Source organism: Brassica rapa, chromosome A05 (genome assembly GCF_000309985.2).
Source record: "Brassica rapa cultivar Chiifu-401-42 chromosome A05, CAAS_Brap_v3.01, whole genome shotgun sequence".
Lineage (NCBI taxonomy): Eukaryota > Viridiplantae > Streptophyta > Magnoliopsida > Brassicales > Brassicaceae > Brassica > Brassica rapa.
In genome coordinates, this window is record NC_024799.2 from 23336821 (window position 1) to 23349496 (window position 12676).

A 12676-nucleotide genomic window follows, 5' to 3' on the forward strand; every position below is an offset into this window, starting at 1 on the left:
CGTCTAGCGAAATTTTGAACATGGGTTTATACACTATGGAACTGCTGATTTTTGGAGAAGTGTTTTTGGTCAAATGTTCATGTTTGCAGTATTTTCACTAGAATTTGATTTATATTTACGTATTTTAGAGTTAAGGGAAATTTGTCTTTATGAAAATAATCTGTAGTTTACAATTATTTACTATTTAGAGGTAAAATAAAATATCTTCCTCGTGTGAACCAACCTTCTAACTGGGCCAGAAGTTAATGATTCGACCATATACTAACTGTCTAATTTACATAAACTCAGTAGAATAACCTTTGTTTATTCATTTATTAAAGACATAAAATTCACACTCCATTCAGCCAAATGCTCACATTACAAAGTCACTCATCATCATCAACAGAAAGATACATAAAACCCCTTTTATCACGTCCCTTGCAGCCTCTCCACATTTCATACTTTTGAATTTACACAAGTGTTGCCTTGGCGAGCTGAACCGCTTTCTCTCGCCCGTAAAACTTCTCAACAATCGCAAGTGAAAACTCCATTGCAGTCCCTGGAGCTCTGCTCGTTATCACATTTCCATCCACAACAACTCTGTGCTCAACGTGGCTCTGGTCCGAAAGTTTGTTGCTCACACATGGGTGTGTAGTTGCCTTCTTACCCTATACAAAACATATCTCATATTATAACTCAGTTTAAGATATAACAAGAATATTGATACTTAACGTTTTCACAATACAAATAATGCACCTTGAGTAAACCATGAGGCTCAAAGACGTAAACAGGCGATGCGCATATTCCTCCATAAGGTTTGTTTGCTTCAGCTTGTTTCTTTAACATATTCACCAATTTCTCGCAACTTGCCAATCTTGGTGCACCGTTAAGACCTCCCTGAATGTGTTACATCAAAGAGATTAGATTTTTTTTTCGCTTTTGTTATTTTTTACAATGAATCTCTTTGAAAATAAGCACTCACAGGCAACACAATCAGATCAAACGACTTCTCTGCAACTTCATCAAGAAGCACATCTGCTACTAACTTAGCTTTGCGAGATCCTACAACTTCCAAACTGTTACCAACTGCAGCTATCACGACGTTTGCTTTTGCTCTCCTGAGGATATCTACAAGCGCTATAGCTTCAATTTCCTCTGAGTCCTCTGCAATGGGAACGAGAATCTGAAACATGGAAACATTATCTTTAGATTCTTTACAACACACTATGCTCCTAGGAATCCATATAACCATCAAACAGAGACTTGTCTTGGAGTATGTTAAAGGACCAAGTGGAGAGGCCGCATATGAACATATGTACCTGTGGAGTATCTTGGAATGACCAGTTCGTTTGGTTAAGCTCGGTAAAGGTAAACTCCTCACCAGGATTAGGACGAACCAGCTGGTTTCAATAACAGAACAAGTAAGTCCAAGAGGAGACGACAAAGCAAGTTTGAACACCATAGCTTAACTACTATGCTGCTTCTAATAGAAATCATTAAGACAAAAACATACCAAGCCACTAGAGACTTCATCAGCTTTGTCTTTACCAAACAACTGCTCAATAAGAGTGATGGAGAATTCAATGGTGGTTCCTGGTCCTCGACTTGTCACAATCCTTCCATCTATCTCAACTCTTGATTCACTTGCAGTTGCACAAGTAGCTGCAAGTTTCTCCATGAAAACCGGGTAACCCGTTGCCTGCATGCAAGAAAACCCCAAATTAATCCAACAAGAACTGAAAACTAGAAGTAACATTGCTTAGTACTGATCGCTTATGACTTACTGTTTTGCCCTCGAGAAGACCCCAAGTACCAAGAGCCAAAGCAGGAGCACAACAGATAGCTGCGTTAAGTCTTCCATCTGTGTCTTGTTTCTTCACCATGTTCTCTAATGGTTTGCAGTTTTTAAGAGTCTCGCCTCCGGGAAGCCCTCCCTTTTTACCAATCATATAATCAATACTAATATCAGCAAAACAACTCTGAAGTATTTAAAAAAAAACATTAAAAACAGTTATTCTATGAACTAGTTTTTTTTTTGGGTAAGATTCTGTGAACTAGTGTTATACATGCATAAAAGAAATTAAGCTTTGTACAACCAACTTTATTTGCAGGGAGTATTGAACATCGCTAGTGATAATTGATATTATAGAAGCAAACTTACGGGGAGAACAATAAGGTCGAAAATAGAGTCGGTGATATCGGAGAGGAGAGTATCAGCGACCATCTTGATGTTATGACAAGCATCAACGCCAACTTTATCCTCGACAGACGCCACCGTCACGTCAGCACCACCTCTCCGCAAGACGGTGATCATCGCCACTGCTTCAAGTGGCTCGGTACCGTGAGCAATAGGGATCATAACCTACAAAAAAAACCTCGGATCATCAAGATAAACTCCAAATAATAATTAAAAAGATCCGTTACGTACGAGGAGGGAAAGAACGATGACGTACCGTCTTAGTAGATGAAGCCATAGTTTCTAAGATTCGAGAGAGAGAGAGAGAGAGACAACTGTAGAGTCACGAAGATTGTATATTGAATAATGGAGTTGGAGTTTAGTGAAGAGAAAGGAGTGTCACTTGTGGGGTTAATATAGTGCAGAGTCTCCACTTACGACTTTATTTTCTATCTCACTTTGATCAAAAGCTAGACGTACAAGTTAGACGTGTGCGATGACGTATGCACCGGGGAAAAAGCAGATCATGAAGACGTGGCAAGCCATGATTGGTAGAATGTGGCAATGTCTTTACTTTGAGTGTTACACGTCATCGTATTGGATAAAACCTAAATGTCCTATTTTGCTTTCGAGTCGCGTGTGGTTGGCGAGGAAAAAAGGTGTTGGGACAAACGAGATTACGTCCCGGTTCTTGATATAGTTCATGCACGTGTTGCTGTTTGTAGCAAGTTGACACTTGTAGCAGAGTAAACCAGATGAATGTATGCGTGAACCGGGATATTCTTTTCTAAAATAGTGTTCAAAATGGTTTGTGGTTGTGTTAACGGGTCAAAAAAGTACCAACTCCCACTCTCTAAATAGATTTCACACATTATTCGTTAACCAAAATGGATTATATATGACCCCATGAAAATTATTGATAGGGCTAAAGATAGCGTGTGATGATTTTGTATGCATGAAGATATCATTCTTTTGGGGTTGGGATTAAATCTTTGAACTCGAAGAAGAATCGAAGATCTTGCCTCGTAGCCGGCAGAATTGTCTTCCTTTTTCACCTGGACCAGTTATATATATATGGTTTGGTCAGGATTTGAAACTCAAAAGTCATAGTATTCATTTTATTTGAATATTTTCATTAAATATATCTCAAATGGTATTTGGATGTTTAGTATATATCTTGAATTAATGGCGCCTACGAATGTCTTTTGAATAGTATTACTAGATGACAAAAGTATTTTGGATATTGATGATCTAGTATCATGTGGGATCATATCCGTCTTTTTATCTTAACTAGTCGGGATTATGAGAATATTTTTTTGTCTTTTGGGTTAATAAAGGATAACGAATGGCATTGTCTCGACACAATACAAGACTGACAAAACACTGAAGACAAAGTCTTGCTACTGTACTCTCAATCGCTTCCTCAGATTATCTATACATGTCCAGAATGCAATATTAAAAGAAAACCCACGACTGGTTCCAACTACTTTAACCCTGGTATGGGTTCCCGCTGCCAGCTCGTTTAGGTGGATAGTTGTTCTGGTGCTGTGCCTGCTGCGTTCCACCACTCTGCTCCTGGTCGTTGTTGTTATTACGTGAACATCCTGCATTTGGTGGACCTTCTCCCCTGTTGTTCTGCGCTGGTGCTCTTCCCATGTTGTTCTGCGTTGGTGCTCCTCCCCTGTTGTTCTGCGCTGGTGCTTCTACATAGTTTGGTTGAGGCCTTTGTCCTCCCATGTTCGGTGGTGGTGGTGCCTCGTAATTCTGCTCCATGGGAGGTGGAGGGGGTGCAGAGTCACCCATAGGAGGTGGACATTGGGGAGGAGAGCCTCTTGCCACGTTCGCTATTATCCTCTCATAGTTTCTGCGTCTAGCAAAGTTTGCTGTAGCCTTGTTCCTTATCCGTTCCTCTTGGACGTGGTACTTATGATCATAAGAAACAGCTTTCCCATCGATGAGAGGTTCCCCTGAACGCCAATATCAGAAAAAATATCAAGTCTCTGAATAGATCACTAGAAAGATGTAAACTCTCAACAAGTGCAAAATCTACTAAGACTATATCACTAGCAAGTCTAAGTATGCACCCAAACTTATTAACGAGTGTTAAAAAAAACTATTAATAGTCTAATAGAAGTCTGCCAATGTGTCTATCTAATACAAAGGTATGAAACAAATCAGAGTGATTAATGTGAACTAATGGAATAACAACGCAACTCTACACACTAAGCCTTACCTCGGAAGTCTTTGTTCCTCTCATCAGAAAGAAGCACCTTTGGCAACTCTGTAGAGTTACAGAAACAAATTAAAAAAAGCCTTACTTTAAATCTTAATCTAGTGTATAGAGACGTAATCTCACCTCGCGGCTTGTTCCTTGTTTCTCCTCCATCGTTGGATGACAAGAAACTATGAAAGCTGATTGGTGAAACAGAGAGAGAGAGAGACAGAGGGAATGCAGAAAGAGAAGAAGATGGTATCTTTGATCGGTATCTTGCTACTTGTATATCGTTCACTGGTGGTGTCTTTTGTTTATATAGGTAACGTTGTGCTACTAATTGGTATTCTTCCCCTGAATCTTTTCTCTCTGATTTATATTTATAACTATTTTTTTTGCAATTTCAAGTTAACCAGTTTTTTTTTTTTTCTCACCAATCAGCCTCTTGTATCAGTGAACTCTCTTCTTATTCTTCTAAGATAACCGTTTTCTTCCTTTCTCTTTTTTAGTTTTTTTTAGTCTGTTGAGTTGCTTAATTGGTTTTTTTAGTTGAGTTGCTTAATTGATTAATTGAGTTGCTTAATTGATTAATTGAGTTGCTTAATTTCATTTTGAGTTGCTTAATTGATTTTTTTGAATTGAGTCTTCATTTTGAGTTGCTTAATTGATTTTTTTTTTTTAGTCTGTTGAGTTGCTTAATTGATTTTTCACGGAAATTTCACACCCCAGTTCTGATTTTTTTTTTTGTCTCTACAGAAATATTGATGTGTATATTTATCTCTAAATGAAGAAATTCGCAAGTCAAGCTAGTTGCTCTCTGACTTGGACGGTAACTATGACCTTATCACTCTTTTTAAAGATCACTTTATTGTGCAATTCAAATAGCCTTAGGTTTTTAAACTTAGAGCCTTGTATAGGCTTCAGTCTCCATAACCCCACTCCTGTCTCTGCCTAGTCCAACATACTATTGCTTAGAAGCAAAACATGATTATGCTTTTATATCTAACCTAGCATGAAGCTAGACATTTTTGTGCTTGTACAAGTTTGTGATTGATATATGCTTCAACTAGTTATGTCTTGGTATGAATACAAAGTCGATATACTCTTCCTCTCTTTTGTCATATTCGAATTTTGAGTCCAATTCCATCTTGATTCCGTTGTTGTAGCTTGACAGTGAAAATGTCATGAACATTTAACTGTTCTTCGTCTCATTTGCTTTGATCCGGGGTAGTCTTTGTCCTTTTGGGAACTAGTGATCTTAGCTTTCCGGCTGTTTTCAACAGCATCCTTGTACTTGAGGCGCATTCACCCTGGTTTGGTGTCAGCTTACTTTTGCTTGACTGTGTGAAAATCACAAAGCAAATGAGGACTGGCCAGCAATTGACAACCTTTATCTTCTTGCCAAACCAAACCCAACTCTCTCCTGGCATGAATGCTTTATCAGAGACAGCATGCTTCTTTACCAAAGTAAAAATCTCTGCATCAACTACTTTTTTTTGATATATTACAAAACAACCAGCATTGTTGATGTTCTTGCATTGCATTTTCAGAGAGCGAGTTTCTGCATCCAAGAATGAGTCAGTCCAAGAAAGCAGCAACGATACTGAGAGAAGAACATCAGCTCTTGTAGCTTCAACCTTCAACCTTAGACAGTCCCAAAGTAGACAATGGAGGATGATTCACGTAACCTGATGAAAAGCCTAGCATGAGTTCTCAATATTTTGGTATAAAAAGAAACCCAAACTATATAGGTTAAAAGATTCTGTTCAGTGACTGAGTTTACAGAGTTGTTGAAACAAAAAGGTTGGTTTCTCACTCTCACTCAGGATTTGGGTTTTGATTGTTGTAGCATGAAGACAAGGCTTTAGTTTTCCTCTTTTACGACCTTTAACCCATTCTAATTCTTCTTTAGTTAGTGTACGTCATTTTCCTCGTCAAAAAACATGTAAGCATTTCAGATAAATTCAATGTAAATCAGCCAGAGAATTGGTGAAAAGCAGCATTATTTCCAACTCAAGGCAGCCGTATATAAAGTGTGGTCTACCCTTATCCATCTATGTCTTGAGCCACAAGGTTTCTCATCCAGTTAGGGTAAATCCATAATGTCAACGCACCACATGATTGGTGTCCAGTAACTGCGCAAACACGGTTCTCTAACCCTTTTACCTCCTTTTCTGATCAATTCGGTCATTGTTATAAACATGTTCCTCGGTTAAACAAAAAATTCACATGGACCGGCCTAAACCGTGTTCCAAGGCATTCTATGTGTTCCAAAACATGTTCCTCGGTTAAACAAAAAAGCACTTCTACATACATTCTCGGATTTCATATTTCTAAGGATATGTGGTGTTTGGTGGAAGACAATGCATCCTGTGGACACTAACGAACTCTCCATGGTCTTTCTGTTTTTGCTTGATACTTTTTATGCTTAAGATCTTTGACTCTTCAAGTGGAAACAGTTGGTGCACTACGGCTCTGTTCCAATCTCCTCCGCTTGGCTGCAATAGATCAGTAACCATTAAAGAACTGCCGGATTTGGATGCTGGTCCCATAGGGTTGTTCTTGAGAGGTAGCACTCAGTCACGGTTCGGACCACGTTTTAAAAGATTGACCATCGCCAACAGTCCAACCACAGTCAATATATAATTATTTTCTCTGAATTGATCGGGGTATTACAGAATCGTATGAGTTTGGTTTTCACTGTAATCTCTCTCAAATAAACATCTTTTCACTATTCATGATAACTCTGTTTTTGTTTTGTTCGTGTTGATTACGTAGTTACATATTTGCACATTTCATTTTTTTCTAGTATTTTTCTTTTAAAGAGAGAGAAACAAGCCAAGGTTCATCCAAAGCAATGGACCTAATTAGGCCAAAATTTGTTGTAGCTAGTAAAGTTTGTTAGCGTTTCATCATCTAAATATCCAGAAACAGAAACTGAAAGCAAAATTATACCTGTCAGTGAGAAGGAATCTAAGTACAGCCTGAGAGAGATGAGATTACGAAAATTTGACAAAATAACAAGCACAAGAGTAAAGCTTTCTGAGTGGATTGCAAATTATACAAAAACATTAGACTGCAACTAAACAAACAAAAATGAATAGATAGTTTTTAACTGAGGAATTTCAGGCACGGATAGACACAGCATACAAGAGCTTAATGCCACCGTATGAGTGCGAGAGAGGATCAAGTGTGAAGACAGAACCAGACCACTCAATCTTCCCCCAAAGCTCGTGTGGGTGGCGTAACTCCAGGGAAATCTCGGCAGACCAAATCTCCAAAGGCTCAGAGCCTAGAGAGCTAGAGTTCCAGAAGACGACAATGTTCTTGTTCTTATCAGACTTTCTGCAGAGTTTGCTGATATCATATTCGGACAGCTCATCCAAACCCTTCACTTCCTTCCAATCCAACTCATACGGAGAACACCACAGTATTTTCCCGCGGGTGCCACGACAGAACAACAATCCCCCAATCAAACACCAATCGCTTCTGTATCCTGGCTTAGAATCCGCTATTCCGTTCGATATAGTTTCATTACTTGGTGAGAAGGAGAAGCTTTGACCATCCTCATCCACCGCGTAAACCTCATTCTTTTGTATCATCAACACGCTTTGTCGGATACTGAGGGGCATCTTCGGACTAGTAACAGACAAGAACTCCCAGGTTTCGGTCTCTACATCGAACACTTCTGCCCAGTTTGAGGAATCAGCGTCATCCCCGCACCCTCCAAGCACGTATATCTTCCGGTTTATACTGTGTGCCGATGCTGAAGCACGAGCCATCTTCATCAGCGTAACAGAGTGCCAAGTGTGATTGGAACAATCCAAGAAGGAGACATCCGAGGTGGGTTTGCCGTTTACTAGCCCACCAATATTAAACACCCCAAAACTCATCAACACGAAAGAGGACGATGATTCCGGAGGAGCCTTGCAGGATTTTAGATGGATCGGTCTCAGACGACGGTGCACGGGGTTGAGGATAAACCAGCGCGGGGTAGGTTCTGGTAAGACGTGCAACCATACGTAGAGATTTGGCTCGAGACAACCCATCTGGAATCTCAATAGCTGGAAATCAGGGGAAACTATGAGAGATCGGTGTGCCTTGGAGGCCATAGCCAAAGCCGCGAGGTCTACTCTCGATACCTGAGCCAGGCAGTTCATAGCCACTTCTTCAGGCAACGACCATAACCCACACATCTTCGTCTTCTTATTCTTCTTCTTCGTTTTACAGTGCGATGGCGTTGCTCTCAATTGACAAACCGCCGCAGATCTGCTTTTCATTGATTACCAGAGGGATCAATTTTTTTTTGTTGTTGGTGAGATTGTTTTTTTTCCTTACAATGCGTTCAAGCAAGTTTAACTCATTAGTTTGGTCTTGACATGCCTGACGACTATATATAAAAATGATAATACTATCTACACACGTTGTAAGGAAATAGCAAAAAGGAAATAATCCTTTTTAAACACAAATTATATAATAAAAATCTATATACACTTTTTAGGGAAAACAAAACTAAAAGGAAATAATGATTTCTTAAAGCACAAACTAGTATATAATACCAGAAAATAAATCGAGTAAAGTTTTTTTTCAACGAAATTTAAACTTTATTAATCTTGAAAATGTTGATATGGTACATATATGGATTAACCAAAGAACTACAATGTCAATATACAGAATTTCCGAAAAACATATCATTACATAAGCAAATATATGGCCTAGCCGATAGAATAAGAGAAGTGAATTTGACGATGCTTCCCGAAGTAAAGAGTTATCCGCTAACAGAGTTTTCACTATGTTATTTTCCTTCTTCATGGACGAACTTATTTTGATACGAATTATGTGTGTTTAGCTAGCAACTTCTGGCCAAAACTCTTTATTACACACAGCATAATGAAACCCAATACTTCCGTTAAATGAAATTCCGTTTCTACAAATGGATACCAATGCTTACGTATCCAACACCTTCTAAGAGGGTTTAGCTTTATCCTTCTGGTTTGTTTCCATTTATGTATTGGTTGACTTGTTCACCAATTCTCCAAATACGTATTATGACATTCATAATCCAAGCTTCCATGTCTCTCTGTATGTTGGCTGTATCAGTCTGAGAGAGTCTGAGAGACGCATGTATGGTAAATGACGCCGTTATCTGGTCGTATACGATCATGATCATGGATACTCAGATCATGATTTTGCTTCTACTCTAAAAATATCGAAGCCACTCTTCGACTCTTCAGTTGTCACGTCAATATAATCCATTTCCAAGAATGGGGAACATCCACTGTTAGAGACCTCAGAGAAACTCTCATCCGGTGACTCACTGCAAACATTATTGTGAGATTCACCCCATTGTAGAACGATACGGCGCGACCAAGAGATGATTGATCAAGACGTCTTTCCCATGTCTCTCCTATAAGCGACCCATACTTAAAACTCATCCGGCCATGGCGGTTTAAAGTAACAATGTACCAACTGAAACCAATGATACTCAATGGATAAATCCAGAGTAATAAGAACACTGCACCCAGAAGGTTAACAGAACAACACCGACACAATAACACTGAAAGACAAGAGAAAGTCTAGAAGAATACTCGTTATTTACTTCATCATACATACATTGTTATATATACACAAGTCTCTATCAAGATCTACACATATCTTCTCATATCTTCTCATACTTATCTCTAACTCTCAACAACAATATTCTCTCCAATATTCTCTCTACCGAACATCTCGGTTCTAGACTCCTAAAACCTTAACACTCCCCCTCAAGTCGGAGCATGTGGATTACACACTCCGAACTTGGACAACAAGTAATGAAATGCAGATGTCCCCAAGGCTTTCGTTAGTATATCCGCCAACTGTTCATTTGTTCTCACGTGTCTCTATATGCTTCATACGCTCGTGAAATATCGGGTTCGCTGCAATATAGATAGCTGACTTACTATCACAATACAAGTCCATCGGCTCTTCATGTCTCACGCCAAGATCAGCCAGCAGTCTCTTCAACCACTTCAGTTCTTTCAACGCATCCGACATTGCCCTATATTCAGACTCAGCGGAAGAATGTGACACAGTATCCTGCTTCTTGGTCCTCCATGCCACAGGCGAGTTCCCTAACAGCACCATGTAAGCTGACAATGATCTCCTAGTTTGCGGACATCCACACCAGTCCGAGTCGCAAAATGCGCGAATCTTGAGATCACTATCAGCTCTCAGCAGGATGCCTTGGCCAGGGCTTCCTTTCACATATTTAATAACTCTTATCGCAGCATCCCAATGCTCCTCCCTTGGCTTGTGCATCACTTGTGACAGCACGTGCACAGAATAACTCAAATCAGGCCTCGTTATAGTTAGGTAAACGAGTCGTCCTACCAGTCTCCGAAACTTCACGGGATCTTTGCAGAAAGGGCTCGTGCTTTTACTATCAACTTGCAGAAGCTTGTGATTCACTTCCATTGGAGTCGACACAGGTTTACTTGCCAGCATCCCAACTTCACTTACAATATCAAGTGCATATTTTCTCTGTGAAAGAAACATCCCTTCAGGTCCTCTTGCAATCTCTATGCCAAGAAAGTACTTTGCTTTGCCAAGGTCTTTCATCAGAAAACACTTACTCCTGTGTCTCTTGAACCTCTCCAACATCTCATGATCATTCCCTGCGACAATGAGATCGTCGACATAAATGAGAAACCGTACACACTTTCCATTCTTCTCGTAGCTAAACAAGGAGTAGTCTTCATACGACTGCTCGAAACCAAACTGCTTCAAAGCTGATGTCAACTTCTCAAACCAGCACCTTGGAGCCTGTTTAAGGCCGTATAAGGATTTCTTCAGTTTACATACCTTCCCCGGATCGTCTGAGTGAAAACCAGGGGGTAATCTCATATATACTTCCTCCTCCAAGTCGCCATGAAGAAAGGCATTACTTACATCCATCTGGTGCACCTCCCACTTCTTTGCCACTGCAACCTCCAGGAGCGTACGCACCGTATCCATTTTTGCAACAGGTGCAAATGTCTCTTCATAATCCTCACCTTCAATCTGATGATTACCGCAGCAAACCAGCCTCGCTTTGTTTCTCTCAACCGTACCATCCGCATTGTATTTGATTGTAAACACCCACTTACACCCAATTGCCTTCTTTCCAGGAGGAAGATCAACGACATCCCAAGTTCGATTCAGCTCAAGAGCATGGACCTCGCCTTTAACTGCCGTATTCCATCTCTTATCAGCAAACGCCTCCTTATAGTTCTTAGGTATAACTCCTGCACTAACAGCTGCTAGAAAGGCTTTGTGATTTTCTGAGAATTGGTCATCAGATATATAATCAGTAATGGGATATAACACTTATGGTTTACCTGGAACCGCCGAGGAGACGTCTGACTGTAGACCGGTGATGGCGTCATGTTTATCGGCGATAGCTTGTGCATTGTAAAGCACGTAATCATTCATCCTCACCGAAGGAGTTGTCTTTCTGTGACCCCTGCCAAGTACCTCTTCTCCCACAATCGGAACACTATCTTAAACAGTTCCTTCCTGTGTATCTACCACCGGTTCTGTCCGCTGTTCTACAACATCCGCAGAGGCCTGCTCCTCCACACTCGCAGGTACTGATTCGCCACTCCCCCTGTCCAATATCATCTCAGTCTGCAGGTCTTCATCATGAACTTCTAAACACTCTGGAGGTGGCACCACCGGCAGCTTCTCCTCCTTCTTCTCAACATCAGGATATGATGTCTCATCAAACACTACATCCCTAGACACCAAGAACTCGTCTTTATCCATATCATACAGCTTCCACCCTTTTTTCCATATGGGTAACCCATAAATACACATTTCTTACTCCTCATACCAAACTTATCCTTATCCCTTCTCGCATTATGCACATAACCCAAGCATCCAAAGATCTTGAGGTTATCATACGACGGCTGCTTCCCGTGGAGAAGCTCATACGGTGTCTTGCCATGAAGGACTTTTGTAGGGGTCCTATTTATAAGATGAGCTGCAGTTAAAACACTTTCTCTCCAGAACTTGACCGGAAGATTCGCCTGAAAGAGTAGTGATCGAGCAACATTCAAAATGTGTCGATGCTTCCTCTCTACTCTTCCATTTTGTTGTGGAGTACTTACACAAGACGTCTGATGCACTATACCCCTCTCTGCAAAGTACTTGGAGAGGCACACGAATTTAGTACCATTATCACTCCTGACCATCTTGAGTTCCCAGCCAAATTGTCGTTTTACAAGAGCAACAAAATTCGGCAGTACATGCTTCACCTCACTCTTCTCCAGTAAAAGATAAATCCACAC

At 40.3% G+C, this 12676-nt stretch overlaps 3 protein-coding genes across 3 annotated transcripts; all 3 read right to left on the minus strand.

Annotated features, from left to right (window-relative positions):
• Positions 1-284: 284 nt before the first annotated feature.
• TJLP1 (protein DJ-1 homolog A) lies at positions 285-2612 on the minus strand. The gene is made up of 8 exons (XM_009148050.3): positions 2433-2612; positions 2141-2341; positions 1764-1913; positions 1493-1678; positions 1299-1379; positions 962-1162; positions 736-876; positions 285-647 (listed from the first exon to the last, which is right to left on the minus strand). Exons 1-8 carry the CDS (start codon positions 2451-2453, stop codon positions 450-452), a joined length of 1179 nt encoding a protein of 392 aa, XP_009146298.1. The 5' UTR covers positions 2454-2612; the 3' UTR covers positions 285-449.
• A 1031-nt stretch (positions 2613-3643) lies between these two features.
• Positions 3644-4541, minus strand: LOC103870150 (multiple organellar RNA editing factor 8, chloroplastic/mitochondrial-like). The gene is made up of 3 exons (XM_033292720.1): positions 4502-4541; positions 4389-4436; positions 3644-4122 (listed from the first exon to the last, which is right to left on the minus strand). Exons 1-3 carry the CDS (start codon positions 4539-4541, stop codon positions 3644-3646), a joined length of 567 nt encoding a protein of 188 aa, XP_033148611.1.
• Positions 4542-5035: 494 nt separating this feature from the next.
• Positions 5036-8881, minus strand: LOC103869965 (F-box/kelch-repeat protein SKIP6-like). The gene has a single exon (XM_009148051.3). The coding sequence runs from the start codon at positions 8645-8647 to the stop codon at positions 7493-7495; it is 1155 nt and encodes a 384-aa protein (XP_009146299.1). The 5' UTR covers positions 8648-8881; the 3' UTR covers positions 5036-7492.
• Between the last annotated feature and the right edge of the window lie 3795 nt (positions 8882-12676).